The 18,124-nt window shown below is 41.6% G+C and overlaps 1 protein-coding gene across 2 annotated transcripts in view; it reads right to left on the reverse strand.

Moving 5' to 3' along the window:
• Positions 1-18,124, reverse strand: part of sh2b3 (SH2B adaptor protein 3) — a 57,131-nt gene that overhangs the window by 29,845 nt on the left and 9,162 nt on the right. The window contains exon 2 of one of the 2 annotated variants that reach the window (XM_062417566.1): positions 8,051-9,265. In XM_062417566.1, the coding sequence (XP_062273550.1) occupies positions 8,051-9,238 (1,188 nt within the window). In that variant the 5' untranslated portion in view covers positions 9,239-9,265. Of the gene's footprint in view, positions 1-8,050; positions 9,269-18,124 lie in introns of both variants that reach the window. The other variant, XM_062417567.1, reaches the window with a different exon arrangement.

The raw sequence follows: 18,124 nt of genomic DNA on the forward strand, positions 1-18,124 counted from the left end.
TACAAGTCATAACTACGTTAATGGCACGGACATATTTATGATATTTAACACAAGTTACAATCACATTGTATATCAACTCACCAGCTCAACTTCACCGGTCAAAAACCAAGTCACAATAAGCATAACCACCGAAGAAGAAATACAAAGTGTACTGCTGCTGCTAAAGCGCGCTATGAACACCCAATGATATAAACAGTAGGAAACAATAACATGTTTGAAAAATAGGAAAACTTCACACAGTCACACAAACACACACGCACTGTCACTCTAGTGCGCGCTCTTGCTCGTTCACTCCAGATTCCGGGAGAATACGTCTAATTTGCGGGCATATCAATATGCGGGACACTGCTGCGCACGCGGGGGGGGGGGGGGCGGCCGATGTGGTGCCTGTCGGCGATGCCTGACAGCCATCGCCGATGGACGATGGCATCGTCCATCGGACCAACCCTAGTACTAACCTTGTAAAATTATGAAATATTTTGGTCAAAGACTATTGTTTGGACGAACCAAGTAATTTAAAAGATGTCACCTTGGGTTGTGGAAAATTATAACAAGCATTTTTCACAACTTTTTAGAACTTTAGTGAATGAACAATTAACTCAAAGAGTAATTGAGAGATTCAACTATGATGAAAATAACTATTAGTTGAAGCCTTAATCAACCTAACGGCCCATCAATGATATTTTTGTTGGTGCCACAAAGGATTGGTGGGAAATCTCATACATCTCAGCTATGCAGAACTCTATTATGTCGATGTCAAGGGTCGGGACAAATTTAGTTATTGTGATAAAAACAGTGGACTGTTGTTACACTTTCAACCAACAACCAGAGCTTTTGTTTCCAGAGGGATTTTCATACATACATGGCTTCCTGAGGATATGCAAAGGTTTCGTTATCACCATTTTTTCTACACATATTCTCCTGTATCTCTTTGAGCTGCACAAGATAGAGGGAAGGGGGACAAGTTCAGGCACGTCAGCAAAGACAAACAAAAAAGCAGAACTTTTGAGAAACAAAAGCCACAAAAAATGTACGTAATCCAATTTACCGGACCTAAGAAGAGAAACAGGAGAACCGCAAGTCTCACGCTTTATTTCATAATCTATCAGAATTTGAGTCTGAACAAAGAGGATTTGTTACAAGATACACTCACACATATACACACACATGTGCTGAACACACAATGAGTATGAGCACCCACGCTCATATTTGTATCCATTACATGACTTAGTCAGTTACTTCAAAGCATAATTTCTAGGTTTCATAAACCTCAATCCCTGAAAAGAGAAGATTTGACTTTGTGGATGAGATACAAAGACTGTTATGATGTAAAATGAAACTAAAGTCTTGACTCACTCAGGAGATAACATCTGCTCTAGATAGGTGTCAGTGGAAGCAGACTGGCCAGCCATCTGTAAATTTTGCAGAAGAGCCAGTCGCTACTTATCATCGGCCGCCCGCTTGAGCCGCTTGTCTATGTATGTATACACATGTTGGGTCAGACCAAAAACACTATTACGTAGACAAAACAGCCCCAAATATTATATGTGAGTGTGACCAAAACAAAGCAATAACCTTAAAGCAGCAGATGTCGCTTCATGACTGGTTTAAATTTTGCAGTGCAAGATTTTTTCAAATTGTGTCGCTTAAACTGATTCACATGGCGAATGCTTCAATGTTTTATGACCCTTTAGATGATAAAGGGTTGCCATAAAAATCTCAAGTAAGCATGCAATTACCCAACATGTGTATGGGAAATATAACGTAATCACCTGTGACTGAAACTATTATCTGCCAGAGAAGCAGTCCCAATGACAACTCTGAATAGTTTCCGTAAAGACAAACTGCTGTTGACTTGAAATGTCATTTTTTCAGTGCTTCGAGCAGCACAAATGAGATTTGATTCACCTCGATTGTGTTGGATTAGCAGCAGAAATATCTGAGGCAGATGTTTCAAAATTTGCAAGACTTGGGCATGCACATTTTTTTGCATTAGGTGTAAGTAAGAAAGTGTGCATTTTGATTGATTTTATGTGGATCAGCCTAAAACTTCAGTCAAACTTTTCCTTAAATGTCAACCAGAGAGCTAAAAACACAGAACAGAGATGCACAACCAGAAGAGTAATTACTTCAGAGCACTCTCACACTTTACCAGACCTTGGGTTAAAGAAATAATAATTTCAAACACTCAGAACAGACCTACAGACACCTGATCTTTCTCTCTCTCTCCTCCTCATTGCTGCCGTGTCTATCTAACTGTCAGTCTGTCTTTCTCATGTCTCCTGCTGCTGCGTTTCCTGTGTCTCTCGGTCGGTTTCATTCCGTTTCTGGTTCAGCTGACTGGGCCCATGTGTTCAGAGCTTTAGTTGTGGTATGCAACGAGAGCCAAATTAACGCTGCATGTTGCCATATGAGAGATTGAAGTACAACAAGTAACACAGAACAGATGGACAACAGAGTCTGGTTGCTGGAAAAGTATTTTCCACTGATGTTGCAAACCCCTCTCTTACTGTCAGCGTGAGAGAGGGAAAAAAAGAGAAGTGAACGTGCAAAGATGTAAATACAAGAATGCAAATGCACACATATTTTAACGCATTTTGGTTTCAACTGTGTAACTCCAATTCTGCTGGTTTAATGAGGCATAACTCCACATTTGGCCTATTACTGGGCATCTTTTCTTTTTTTTTACTGAAGGCTCAAGATAAGGGATCACATGACCATGATGGGACACAAAGGCAAAGACTAAACTTTTACCATATATGCCAACAACATATATAAAAAAATGTGTGCGAGAATGTACAGTGAGAGCACAAACACACACATAGACAGAGAGGGACAAACTCAACAGGAACATGATACATAGTGTAGGCACACATACAAACAAGCATGAAATGAAACCATGTGGGAAAGATTAAGGCTATAAAAGCTGGAACAAACACATGCAAAGGCACATACACACACACACGCACACACACGCGCACACACACGCACACACGCTCACACAGCTGAGATGAGAGGGGTGTGATTAAGATGAAGCCTACAGGAGGTCTGAGGAAACATACCCGCCGTTTGACTGCAGCAGTCTGTGGGAACCGACTCCATCATTGGAAGACAGAATACCATGATTTTCCTGGCAAGATGCTAACCTTGTGTCAGACTCAGTAACACCGACTTCTGTATGTCAGATGAAAGGAAATGTAGGCTTCTACCTTGGGTGAGAGCAAGTCAAAGCTCATGATGATGGTTTCAAGACTTCAGGACAACTGAAGTAATAATGTCACACGTTGTCTTTCTTCTCGGTGTGGACTACATTATCTAAAATGACAAAGACAGGAATCTAAATTTTTTTTTGGGTCATGGGGTCAGTTTGTCCTCCTCGGTTTGTCCTCAAGTTAAAGACCAAGACAAGACAGAGACAACACTGAGGCCACCACAGAGACTTCCGCACATTTTGGCTGACATGACAGGATTCACTTCTGCTATAAAACAAGTGTTATAGTTATTTGGTCCGGCAATTTCTGCAAAACAAAATACAGACCTAAAACCTGCCTATATGACTAGTCAAATATGTAAAAACAATACCTTGGTTGTTTCAGTCATTTCCCCTGCAAAACAAATGAATCAACACATTCTTTGTTTTGTTGCAGCGAAGAATTAGAGCGCAATTATTAACAAAAATTCAATAAGGATGACTCATTTAATTATAAATAGTAGCAGTACAGATTTGTTGGCTATTTCCAGTGATGTATTAGTGCATTTTTTAAAAGTTCATTATTTTGCCTAGGTTAAATGACTTTAGGCTCCATTCAGACAAACATCACCAGTGCATCAAAAACGTGGCTCACATTTTACAGCTTCATCTGGTTACACGCTGTGTTCACACGTGCACATTCCTTGATGTATTTCTGAAGTCAGACTGATCAGATCGTACTCTGACTGGTACCTACATCAACACCTCCACCCTAACACAGCCTGTATTTTCAATGCAGTGCTATTTTCCGTCCGAAAGCGGCCTTAACACTTCCGATGATGCGGAAGTGAAACTGCTCTCATTCTTAACTACAATTACAGGATAAACATCCATTTGTTGGGACTGGTCTGGAGGGAGATAGAGGACACCATTTTTACTGCAGTCAACATTTTTTAAAATATTTAATCTCCATAAAATGGCCAATGATAATGCACCGTCTTATATGAAATCTGACAGGAAATTATCTTGAAGGTTTGGTGCATTTTCAGGCCGGTGCTTGGTAACTAATGGCTGCGTCTTGACTGAAGCTTTCTCACGGAAATACATTATCAGTTTCCATGCAGCTTCCTCTTTTAGCTAAGTGAGCTCACTGATATTAGTTCTGTTTCTCACACACACAGCCGAGATATAAATAAAAATACATACGAGCACTACCCATGGATTATTATTTTGCTGTGCAGCAAAGATATGTGTGCAGCGTGCAGGCATGCATGCTCACACACCTACACACATACACACACAGACTCATAGAAAGATCCCACAGATGTGTGAAACCCCAATTTACATCCACAAAAAAGAAACTGTACCAACACAATAACACAGCAACCCCAACATACTACAAGTTTGTGTGTAAAAACTAGACCAAGGCCCTTTTTACAGTGTGAACACAAGTGCCTTTTTCCTTGTGTATGTTAAGATGTGTACATGCTGGTCCACAGCTCTCCTTCCTTTTAAGGCCATTCTCAGGGCCTTAGCTGTCTGCTCTGCCAAGAATCCACACACACACACACACACACACACACACACACACACACACACACACACACACACACACACACACACACACACACACACACACACACACACACACACACACACACACACACACACACACACACACACACACACACACACACAGAGTGGGAGAGCACTCAAAGAGCAGCAATGCAGTTGGCTAACTAAAGCAGCAGTGCAATCAGCGAAAATCCTGCCAATGCCTTCCCTGTTCTGAACAAACATGCATGCATGTGTGCAAAGATACAATCACACAAATACACACACACACAAACAACTCTGACTCTATCATCAACTGAATTACCTCACGCACATGGTTAGGGCTGCAGCTGGTTGAAGAGTTGAGGGCTGCTAAATATAAAACACTACAAGCACACACACACACATACACATATTCAGACACACACATGCATGCACCATCTTTTTCATTGACCTTGAGCATATTTGTGCCAGAATACACACTCGCACACACCCTGAAGAGACTGAACTCAGCTTCCCAGTGACCTTATAGATGGTGGTGGCTAGGACAGCAGTCAACTAAGCCACTATGATTACTGGTTTGAGGATCTTGGGGGACTGGGTGTGCAAGCAGAGGCAGCCTTGCAGCTGGCCCCATCTGGAAATATTGCATGGTTTTATGCTATAATGTCTCATGTGGAGAGTCAAGCACATGCATACAAAAAAAAAACAGACATCCTGCTGTGCTGTGATGAGCTGTCAAGCAAGCAGAATGAAAGCAGGCTGATCTTTCCTACCTCAAAAATGTTTTTTAACTTTATTAAACCAAAAACCAATATGAGTGTGATCGTTGCATATATTGATTGTTGAGCTGATGTGTTAATTATGGAGTAATAAGTACAAAACTTGCGGCTGGCTGAAGTAAGCCCCAAACAAACAGGAAATAGTGTAGGAGGCATATCTACTGGTTAAAGAGTAGAAAAAGAAGACATGAATTCTTGCAGATTCTTTGAGGTAATTGAAATATGCCACAGTGGGCAAATGTTGTGCTACATTTAATGCATGGAAAATGAATGTATTATAAAGATATGTGTGACAGAAATCAGTGAGACACAGACAGATTCAATCTATTTTAACTAAGACCAACAGTCACTCCATTTCCTCAAGCTTTTTTAACTAGGTTAAAGGGCAAACTATCTCTTGCCTTATCTTGAAAGGTCATCAGTATGAAACAAATGATGGATTTTTAACAGTGACACTGCTACTCTGCACACAAGGCAAGGATAGCCGTGATGGTCTGATCAGTTTTCAGTAGTGTAAGCTGTGACTAGACTAGCAATATCATTCTTTGGCTTTTTTAAAGTTTGGTTAACAACAAAGCCTGCTCAACATCACAGCATACTCTGTAGCTGCAGTTGAAAAACAAAAATCAATCACTCAGGGGCAAAGATGTGATAAAAAAACACCAATAAAACGTGACATTTTCTGAGGCAAAGCTAAATGTCATCACAGCTTTGCTCTTGTTTTGTCATGTGGCAAACTCTACATCAAAAAGGAACTTCTTTAATACAGCAAAATTTATGAACACAAAACAAATACAGAGAGAGAAAAGAGATGATTTGAAAGAGGAGGGGGGAAAACCCCTGTGACTAAAACAGCTGGAAACAGGAAATGACTTTGTGCCTTTGTGTGTTTGTGTTTTGTTTGTGTATGTGTGTTTATTTAGACTATGTACATGTATGGCAAACTGACATTAACCTTTAAAAGGCTTTTGTGGGTTCTCAGCTTATTGATGAAAGCAAACAGCTCTACAAAATGATCTGTCTTGCACTGACATGAAACACAAGCCGAGGAACCTGCCAGCTGGTAAAAGTTTCGGTACTCTGCAAAATTCTGAGAAGCTCAACAAAAATTAGTAGAATTGCAGACTAACAATCTTATGAAACACACTCCTGTGAAACCAGGCATCATTCCAAGAACAGAAGTAATAGAGAAAACAGTCATTATGCTACAAGTGCAATGACTGCTTATATTAGCTCAAATAAATGTCAATGATAAGATAAATATAATAAAATGTTGTGTTCCAGTATAGATTTACAAATAAATCAGCACTAACTCCTGAATCTATAAATGAAAACATGATTACTTGACTCTAATGGTAACAGCTTTAACTGTGTACACTGAATGATTTATGCAAGTCTGGCTGCACCTCCGGACACAGCTTATGTAATATGTTCAACATCTTGAGAAATGTGTTTAGCACTTCCTTTCCAAGAGTAAAATAAGAATCAATATCAGTCTCATCTCTGTGCATTAAGTCAGAAGCTGGAGTCAGGACACGTTAAGTATAGAGTAGCATAAAGATTGGAAGCAGGGGGGAAAAATGGCTCGCCTGACTCTTTCCAAAGTTTCCCAATAAAAAGTGGCCTAGTGGTTAAGATGCTTCCATATAACTGCAATGCTCAGAACTCGATTCTATCATAACCCTCTTAATTTCTACAGCCCCACTGTCACTATAAGATAAAAGCAAAATCCCCTGAAAAACATCTTAAAAATCTCAAAAAAAAAAAAAAAAAGAGCTCTTCAGCGCGCTAATTTACACTATATAAACCGTTTAAATAGCAAACAAGTTGACTTGCAGGAAAAGTGCAGGTGGATTTAATAACATTAATGATGGCTGCATTCCTTTTAGGTGAGCCACTTACAAAGTTCTGGTACCATTCATGATCACTTACTGACTGGCTTACTGGGACACTTAATGGAATGGAGCCATTGTTAATGTAATTATTTACACCTGTGCTTCTGCTGTCAAAATGTGTTGTCCGTGAAAAGACTCCATTGTTCTGTGTGTCAAAATGACAAATTGTGGTTTTAGGATGAGTTGGATGTTGGAGCTATTTCTAAGTAAAGTAATTCCAGCATGGATGTGAGACTGGAATAGAAATGAGATGGATGTCATTCTTCTTGTCTCACTTTTGGAAGAAAAAAAAGCAAATAGGCATATGTCTATAAATTCCTTGAATTTGTGATGTCAAGTTAGCAATCACTCTTCTGTATAATATAATAATAACGTGTTGCATGCTAGTTGCTATATCAGTTTCTTACATACAGTGCCCACTGAAGTTGGTGTGCACTCTTAGCCAACTTCCTCTGTCCTAAGTAATCAATAACTGAAATAAATATCTAATAAAAAACAACAGAAAGTCAGTCAGTATGTTGGATTGTGGAAGTTATATCACAGTAACACCTGCTGTGTGCACACATTTGCAATAACTGCCTCATGTGTATACAATATGTGTGTATATATGTATGAGCATGTGTACCTACCTTTGGAGGATCATACAGCTCCAACTGGTATCTCTCCCCTCCTCCTCTTCCTCCTCCTACTCCTCCACCTCCTCCTCCACCTTGAGCGTCCCTGATCCTCCTGACCAGCAGGCGGCAGCGTTGCCAGCGGGGCTGAGAGTCTGAGATAGTGTCATCCACCAGCAAGTACCTCAGTTGGCCCTCTTTACAGCAGCCACTCACTTCTGACCTCCTCTGCCTCATGCTTCCACTGCGTAACCAACGGAAACGATCCAGGAAGTTAGATAGGTGTGAGGAGGCTAGGGGCGTGGCTTCAGAGTTCAGACAGGAAGAGGAGTGGGAAGATGATGAGATGGATGACACTTGCTCTGTTGCGGAGGACACTCCGCCCACTCTGTCGGCATTATTTGGGGGATTAATGTTAATGGGGTTGCTAGGAGACAGGTCCTGGGGTGAGGGGGGGCTGGGGACGGGCCGTTTCTTGAGAAGCCGTCTTACGCTCTGCTGTATTTGACTGAAGGAGAAGTGTGTGATGTCAGGGTGTGCAGGGTTGGAAGTTGAGGAGTCAGATGAGTACCGTTCAGATACCTGGCGACGGTCAGTGCCAGAGATTTCCTCGTTGCTACGGCTACGAATCAGAAGTGACCCGCTGCCGATACTACGAGTCGAGCCCCTAAGCACCACCGGGTTTGCTGATAAGGAATTTCCTGCAGAACATCGCAGCGGCTGCTCTTGTTCCCGGCTCACCACCACCGGCTCCACTTTCGGTGACACCACGGTGAACAGAGCAGCTCCCCCAATTGGTCGGCCCGCCTCCCGATAATCCTGCACCCCAGACAAAGACGTGATCCGCAATCGACTAATCACAGCCTGTGATTGGAGGGGAGGTGCCACTGGAGTGCTGGAGGAAGCACTTCCGGTAGCAGTAGAGCATGTGCTCTGGCGGAGTGGAGTGCCATCTTTGTTGACCTCACAGCAGAAGTGTTGCTGGAAGAGATCGGAGAACTGCTTGGAAAAGGTCTCTGGTGGAAGTACTTCATGTTGAGGGCGCTCTCTGGCAAAGCTCCGGTAGTGTCCGGCAAGCTGCCGGGCTGTGGCAATGGCGTGTAGCTCGCAGAACTCCCTCCAGCCTCTCGGGGCCGCTGCCACACCTGGGCCTCCTCCTGCTGTTGTGGTGGTGTTGGCTGGATGGATAGTGTTACCATTCATTGCAGTAACCAGACCGGCTGAGAATCACTGCTGTGAGACAATGACAGTCGAAAAGAGAAGACAGAGTGAGAGAAAAAGGATAGAGGAATGAATGTTTGGAGAGGAGGTGGGAGTAAACGGGGGTCCATTGGGAGAGGAGAGGGGAAGGATGCAGGGTTAACAAAAGGAAAAGGAGAAAAAAAAGATGATTGAGGGACAAACAAAGGAGAGATATGGAAATGTAATTAGAAGCAAATTAGGATAATGTGGAGTGTGTTGTGCAAGAACTGGAACACTAAAGATGGAGCTGGCAACACAGTCACAGCATTTCTTTGAACTACTTGAAAGTTTGCAACAGTTCAAACATTGAGAAAGGACAGCCAAAAGTCTGATTTTATCTGTACTCAATCTTAAACAGCGCAAATTGGATTACATGGGCCTGCAAAGAATCTCTGGCAATCAACCAGTCATAGAGTATCTTAATAGATAAGGACAGCCACACTTCAATTAAAGGACAATGGTTTACCATTCAGTTAATCAAATCATGACCAAAAACACTTAAAAGTATATATTTAAGAAAACTTTAGGAAATCTTATTCTAAAGAGGAGATAAATAAAGTAAAGAGAGAAATGGAAGAGAAAGAGGCGGTGTGGGGGCAATAAAGATGACTAAATCTGCTCCAAATTGCCTTGATACAGATGACAGAGAGTCCAGTATTTGAAATGAATGCAAACAGCAATAAGTCATTCGGACAGACACTGAATGAACCCTGAATGAGGAAGTATGGTTTGAAAATTTCTCAATCAACCACACTGACTGCTTGGCCATCTGTGTGTTTGTGTGTTTACATGTGACTTGTTTCAGTCTTCCTTCTGCTTTTTTTTCTTTCTTTTTTATAAAAGAAAAAAAGATGAAGCCCTTATCACTATATCATATGTCAGGGCCATGAGTGCTGGACACTGTTTTCTCAGCCACTATGCCTCAGCTGGAGAAGACTTTTAAACTTGGCACATCACATAATATGCGCAAAGGCCATTTTCACACCTAGCTTTTTGAGATGTGACACAAAATGAGGGGAGAAAGAAGGACGAAAAGAAACGACATACAAAAAAACAAAAAAAATCCTGGCTGGCCAGACCTGAACCAGAGATGTAGGCATCTTAAACCTCTAGGCGTTCAAGACCTCTACTAGGGTTTATTTGGAAACTTTCCTTGCATTCATTGAGGCAGTGCTGGAGAGACTTTGACAATTTGACCTATTTTGTCTCTGCTACTTGTTATTCTCTGGTCTTGGATTTGTTTCACTTCCTGGCTCTTGTTGCTGCACACAGACTTGCTGTAAATTTAGTAGTTTGACTTTGTAGGTGTTGATTCTGTGTAAAAAACTGAAAGACATGCTTGTCATAAAGGACTGTAGTAATATGAGGCTATGTTTAGACTGAAGACAAAAGTGGCCTTATTCTTTCTTTTTTTTTGCTCAAATGTGACTCAGATCTGTGTTGTTCATATCAGTGTGAACAGCACAAATCACATTGACTGTATATAAATATGGACATTATGACAGCTCCCCAAAAGTGAAGCCAAAACATCTGGATTGCGCCTTGGTGGCTGGCTACAGTATAGACCATAAATCCCACCCCCTCCATGTTAGCAGATTGAACATGAGCCCAACTGAAATATCAAAGTTCACATCAAATTTTTCCCAAAGATCGTTTCTGTCATTTATGGTAGTTCTTATCACACTGTGCTCATTTTTCGGATAAGTTTGCTTCTTAATTAGTTGTACGACAATGTAAAAGGTAAATGTGATGCCGTGATTGACAGCCCGACTCTCGACTGTGCAGACCCTCGCTCCAAATGAGGTCACACAAGCAAGATGGCAGCTCCCAGAAAGGAGATATTTTGGCTTCACCTGCATAGTGGTAAAAAGTGGAGATGCGTTGTCCATATTTATATACAGCCAATGCGTGGAATCTGATTTGGACCACTTTCATATAAGGTCAGATACAGGTTTGATTTTTTGCAACGCGACCTCAGCCTGAAGAGTCTCATCGGGATTCATGTGACTTCTGTATCACCCTAGATCAACATGGCAACTTTGATTCAGTCAGTGAATACAAACATGGAAGGTAGCCAGTGAAGGGACAGTGAGGTGTGAAGACCTCATAAAGACTCACTGACTTCCACTGCACATCATTTAAAAAATAATGTGAACAGTAAAATGAAACAAAAAAATCGGATCTCAGCAATAAATATGAATTGAGCACTACGGCTTGCCGTGTAAACGTAGCATTAGCATGATTATGAAAGCGCCCTACAATATTACATCATATTTCTCATGCTTACCCACTTCAATACAAACTTATCTTATAATCTGCAGTGTCAGAGCAGTAATTTGCCACCATAGCTCTGTGCAGAGAGAAGTTAGCTGCATACAAAAAGTCCTGCCCTTCTACAGGACATGCTTTTACATACCATGGTTAACTGATATCTACTTTTGTCATTAGAGAGAAATGAGGCTATGGTTCAAGAGTTAACCACATACCTCTATAGAGAAGAGGAAGCAGGTTCGATTCCTCACTATTCAATGAGAGCCCAAGACTGTCCCTCAGCTTTTCAAATGCACTGTTGCTGTTTCTTAGTGTGTACACTCCGCTTACCAGCGAATGCACTCAACCCATAGTTTTAGAAGATTGGTCAGAAGAAGGACACTTTTTCAGATAACCACACCTTAGCTGATGCAAGAGTGGAGCTTCTGGGTTGCAGACAGCCATCAGATGATACACTGTTGTACAGGGTGTCCACAAAGTCTCTTTACAATTTAAAAATTCATTACAAAAGCAATTGATGAGAGATGTTAATCAGATTTGTTCTATGTGTCAAAGTTTTTAATCACATTGCATTTGTGTATCGTGTATCAAACAAAGATACAGGACATCAACGACCTGAAGCAAAAGATCACTGCTGCCATTGCCACCATTGATGAGGCTATGCTACAGCGAACATGGCAAGAAATCAAGTACCGTCTTGATGTGCTTCGTGCAACTAATGGTGCCCATATAGAGGTGTATTAAATGATAACACTTCCACAGATTTGTCTATTCATTTGCTTTTATAATACATTTGTTAAATTGTAAAGAGACTTTATGGACACTGTGTATAATCAACCAGTACTTTCTCAAAGTAAACCTTGGTAGGGTATTGCAGAACATCGGTTGCACAGGATGATATTGGTTGGCTGTTTGAGCAAACGTAGAGAACATAGGTAGAATATCTCAACATAAAATACTTCCTAGCAGGAAAGGAAAGACGTCACAGAAACATGACAAGGTTTTTTTTTAAAGACACCAAAATGCGTTCTATAACAACTACAGTTTCTCTACCGCTGCAGCTATAAATGAGCTGCTGAACTACAGTTGAAAACACTCACAGTAAGACATCAGCTCGTACAACAAGCAGTCTTGTTAGCTTCAGCATGTGCCTACAGTACATACCATCTTACTCCAGTGCAGCACAGAAGGGTCTACTCTAGATACAGGATGTATGAGTGTACGTGTGCATACGGGTACATGTGGGTGTGTGGGCAGGGGGCGTCACAGAGTGTGGTCCAACAGATGACAGAAAACCACAAGAAGGGGTACGGGGGGTAGAAGGAGGAGGGGGTCGTTGCGGTCGGGCAAACCATGGAGCGACACGTATCGTTATCTCTTGGCTAACATCTCTCTCCCTCTGCATGTCCTAAATGACGACGCACTGAGAAGGAAAAAAAGTGGTGAATTCTTAAGATCGCGCCGTGCAACGCACCCATCAGACATACCAGGGGACGCATACGTCAATGAGAGAGTGAAAACTTGGCATCATGAAATATTGCGTCACTAAAGTTCCTGGATGTGTCCTGTCACAACAACTCATTCCCTTCCTGTACTTTTCAGAGCATGCTCAGTGCATGCCCCCGTCTGCCCCTCCAGCTGGCCCCCCCAAAGCCTGTTTCTATCTGCCTGGCCAGCCCAGCAATGACTCAGCATTGACTGACTGACTACAGAACATACACATACATACACACACACACACACACACACACACACACACACACACATATACAGAGACACACACTTCCTCTCTCTGTATCCCTCTGGGGGCTTGGCCGTCTCTGTTCCCATGGTTTTCTCTTTCTTTTCATCCTCTGTCTTCTGTGGTGAAGATCTCCAGATGTGTTTGGATTCATGTTTCCTTTACTTTTATACCTCGACTGAGGATCACGTTCAAGTTGTGAGGGAAAACAAAAAAAAGATTAATACAGTTTTGTGTCACCTTTCCTCTTATGCAGGACCTCTGACCTTAACCACGGTACTTTGTTTTCGTGTTATCGTTTTCATAGACAGTTTGAAGCAGGAGATGACAGAATAAACAGGCCGACAACCCAAATCAAACATTCCAGCACAATAGAGTCAAAGGTCCTGCTTTAGTCCCTTTCTTTCCTCCTCACCTTTACTCACCACCCCTCCTCCTCCTCTTTCTCAAAGCCTACATTCTTTACATGACACCCACGCACGCACACACACACACACACACACACACACACACACACACACACACACACACACACACACACACACACACACACACACACACACACACACACACACACACACACACACACACACACACACACACACACACACACACACACACACACACACACACACACACAAGCTGCTTTCATCATCTTTCTCTTGTACTGCACTGAAATCTGGCGCAGCTTTTCCTGCAAGTGGCCTGAGAAACTGCTGCCAGTAAGTATATTTTTTTGTGCTGAGCAACTGTGGCAGAGTGGCTCATGTCAACATCAGTTGCAGGTTTGTGGCGAGACAAAAATATATGGTTCAACTTCTTAGGAACTATGCTGCTGGTCATATGTCTCAACTACGACTGTGAAACTACTGATCTGATGCTGCAGCACAACCACTTTAGTTTAAAATAGCAAACAGACAGTGACACAAAGAAGTCTTTCGCCTCTCGTTGCACATACGCACATGTCAGACAGGTGCTAGAAAAAACATTGTCGCCTATGACTAACCGACATTTAGCAGTATAAAGTAAAACGTCCTTATCTGAGCCTCTGACCAAATGTGAATACGGAACAATTACTAATACTTACACTATCATAGACGACTAAAGAAACCAGAAATTACTCACATTTAAGAAGATGGAACAAGAGCATTTAACAACCTACTTAAAAACAATAATGAAAATAGATTACATTTGTCGATCGATTAATTGTCAAACAAAAACAACTTGAAGGCATTATCTTGGGCTCTAGCAGCTTGTGATGGTTAACTCTTTTGCAACTCAGTTACTTACTAATTTAGGCCATTGATCTGAATAGTAATCAATTTTATATGGATTAAACCAAGTCAGGATAAAAAAGAACTAAATGCATGGCACAGCTCTTACCCTTCCTCATCAATTTGTCTCTCCTCCTGACACCAGAAGTGGAAATAAACTCCTTTTGTACTGGGGACAGCTCAAAGCTCATTTTAATCAAGCACGGAGGAAACAGGATGCATGAAAGACACACGTGAATTGAGCTTGTCAGCACGAGTAACCTCATGACTCATGTCAGCTCGCTGGGTTGATTTTTAACAACACAACCTCGAATCAACCTCACAACATCTCGGGGTCGGGGGGTGGACGTGTGATGCTGTGGTACTTTATGTCTCAACCACTCAACGTTCTTACTATTGGAAAGATCTCGCAGCATGCAGGTAGTGGCCAGTAAATAGTATAGTGTTCAGTGTTTGGCCTTTAAGGAATGGAGCAAACACACAGCTTCCTTTAAAATAAACACAAAGTGGAGCTAAAGCTTCATAACGCCGATACAAACACCACCACAACAACAGTAAGATTTAAAAAAAAAAAAAAAAAGGAGACTGTTCTTTTTTCTTTTGTGCAAAACCAAGAATTCAAAATCTACAAAACCACACAAAGACTGAGGCTTATACAACACGTAGAGAATTATCAGTGCCGCTGGTGGAAGCCCTGTTGCAGGGAGGTCCTATTTATATCTCAAGTGCTTGGTATCAGTTCTCACACACACCACTGTTTCCCCCCAGTTGGGAACAGCTCTTGTTTGATGCAGTGGACACACACACACACACACACACACACACACACACACACACACACACACACACACACACACACACACACACACACACACACACACACACAAAGAGGTCTCTGAGCTTTCAGGTCAAGTATTCATAGCAGGGGGGTAACTGCCATGATGGTGTGCTGAAGCAAGTGTTAAAGCAGCTCAAGCTGCAGCACTTCTGTTTGCCACTAGATGCTGGTAGTAAAAACAAGTCGGCCTGAGTGCAAAGCAAAGAAAACAAAGAAAAGGCAATCTTTGGTGTGAGTTTTTGCACCTTTTCTTAATTGTAATAAGATTGTTTAGTTTGAAGATGTTACCATGGGGTATTAGGAAACTGTGATGAATATTTTTCACTTTTTTTGAAATTTTATTAACAGTGAATCAATAAATTGAGTAAATAATCTGCAAAGTAATCAGTTGCAACCCTATTTGACACGGTTAGTGGTTGTTGTCATTTGCTAGACCCTGTTAGGTTTTTATCTTTTCACTCACACGCTCACACACGTGTCTGAGAATGTGTTTACCAGTCCACCCCAACTACGCTATTTGGTTGTTTATTACTTCAAAAATAGGATGTGCTCCTAATTGTCATACTCATTATATAAAATGTAATTTACAGCAAGCCACATCCTTCTGACCTTTATATTGCCCTGAACTTATTACGAAGATCAGCCGGATCCAATCTATTGCTTACGACTCAATTAGTCTGTGTGGCATCAAGGCTCTCAGACATCAAACACTCCCGTTTTTACTGGAAAAACTGAAGTGGAAAAAATAAATAAATTCCACCAAAAAAAAGAAGAAAAAAAAGCAGTAACATGTGCATCACAGGGTTTGGGATGAAAAACAGATTTTTTTACCTTTGAATTTTCATTCTCTGAATCACTGAATGAATCACAGAGCTGAGGATAAATTTACAAAGCCGGGAGAGAGAGAGTGTGTGTGGGTGTGTGTGTGTGTGGGCATTAGGGGGTTATTAGAAGAGAGTGGGAAGAGTGGGGGAGGCAGCGAGGAGTGAGGAAATAGTACAAGAAAGGAAAGGGAGGAGACAGAAGCAAAAGTCACAGGGACAGAGAGATGAGGGGATAATGAGAAGGGAGGCAGGAAGTGAGAAAAACGCCACACGAGAAAGGAGGGAGGAGAGGAGACGGCGCCAGGTTTTGGAGTGAAGGTCCAGGTGGCAGAGCCAGAGAGGAGCAGAGACCAAAGGATCTGTGCTCTGCTCTGCCTGGGCAACAATCACAGCAACAGGAAGCCCTGCCCTGCCCTGGCAAGCAGCGACCAGTGCACACATGCAAAGGCACTACACACACAGACACACACACACACACACAGACACACACACACACACACACACACACACAGACACACACACACACAGACACACACAGACACACACACACACACACACACACACACACACACACACACACACACACACACACACACACACACACACACACACACACACACAGCATACCAAAACGCACGCTTACGTCAGTGGTGGAAAGAATACTTTAGTAACTGACTCAAGTACAAGAACTACTTCTTAAAACGTGTGTGACTAAAGTTAATTCATGTTGAAAGCTACAAGTTTTAGGAACAAGAGCCTCTTTTTAAAAACTACAGTAGTGTTGTTACATGTGTTCATTACATTTACTGTAATATGATCAGAACCGACCAACCGATTCCTCTCCGGTTCAGGGACGTCTCCCACAGTGGCGATCATGTTCACTTTATGGGAACATTTTCTCAAAGACTGCCTCGCACAGTAAAACAGATTCAAGGAATTTTTTTTGAAATATTCATGTTATTATTCCACAGTAAAGTAAAGTTAGGAGCTCTAACACATGATCAGCATTTATGAGGAGTGCTCACAGAAAAGTGGGTGCAAAGGCAAGTTAAGCAAAGGTTTAAGTTACAAATGTGCACATGTAGCAGGAATTTCCGAAACTTTAATTTAACCAGTGTTCACTATCTGCCCATTCTCTATGCTGCAGTCATTCTGTTGAAATCATAGCATGGTTATAAGATAGTGTTGTAGTTCAGGGAACTCTGAAACCTAAAGAATGAGCCTTTCGTCTATTGCTTTCGTTACGTTATGGATAACGCTCACCTCCTTGGTTGTTACAAATGAGGACAGACTTGAGACTGATGAGCGAAGTGGTGTAAAAGTGTAAAATCTGAGCAGTGCACAACACCAAAAGTTGCGCCGACTTGCTTTTTCTAAAGTAAAACAGTGCTTAACGCCAGCAAAAAACTATTTTGACACTTAACATGCGTAACATTTTTCACCAATTAGACATTTTATAGACTAAGTGACTATATGAGAAAATAATTGATAGATTAATATCAACAGTTGCAGCCCTGGTATTTGGGCTAATGTAAACCATAAAAATTGCTTTGAATGTACAAATCTTCAAAACTTGGATATGTTAATATTCACCATTACTACAGTTATTGGAGTTATTAAGCGTTTATCCATCCTGGCCTTACATGAGAGCAAAAATGAATTTGTTAAAGAAGAAGAAGAATAATATGCATCAGTGAAAACACACAGGCTACTATTATGAAAGTCTGTAATCAGGAGAAAAAGGCCAGGATTTCCCACCGTTTCATTCAGTATTGTTATGACAGGCACAACAGCCGGCTTCACATTAGCCAGTTAAAATGAACTCACGCCATGTGACCCTTTTCCATCCCTTTCACTTTATGTTTTATCCTTGAGTACAACAAGTGGCTGTGTATCAAA

This window comes from Scomber scombrus, chromosome 4, assembly GCF_963691925.1.
Source record: "Scomber scombrus chromosome 4, fScoSco1.1, whole genome shotgun sequence".
Taxonomy (NCBI): Eukaryota; Metazoa; Chordata; class Actinopteri; order Scombriformes; family Scombridae; genus Scomber; species Scomber scombrus.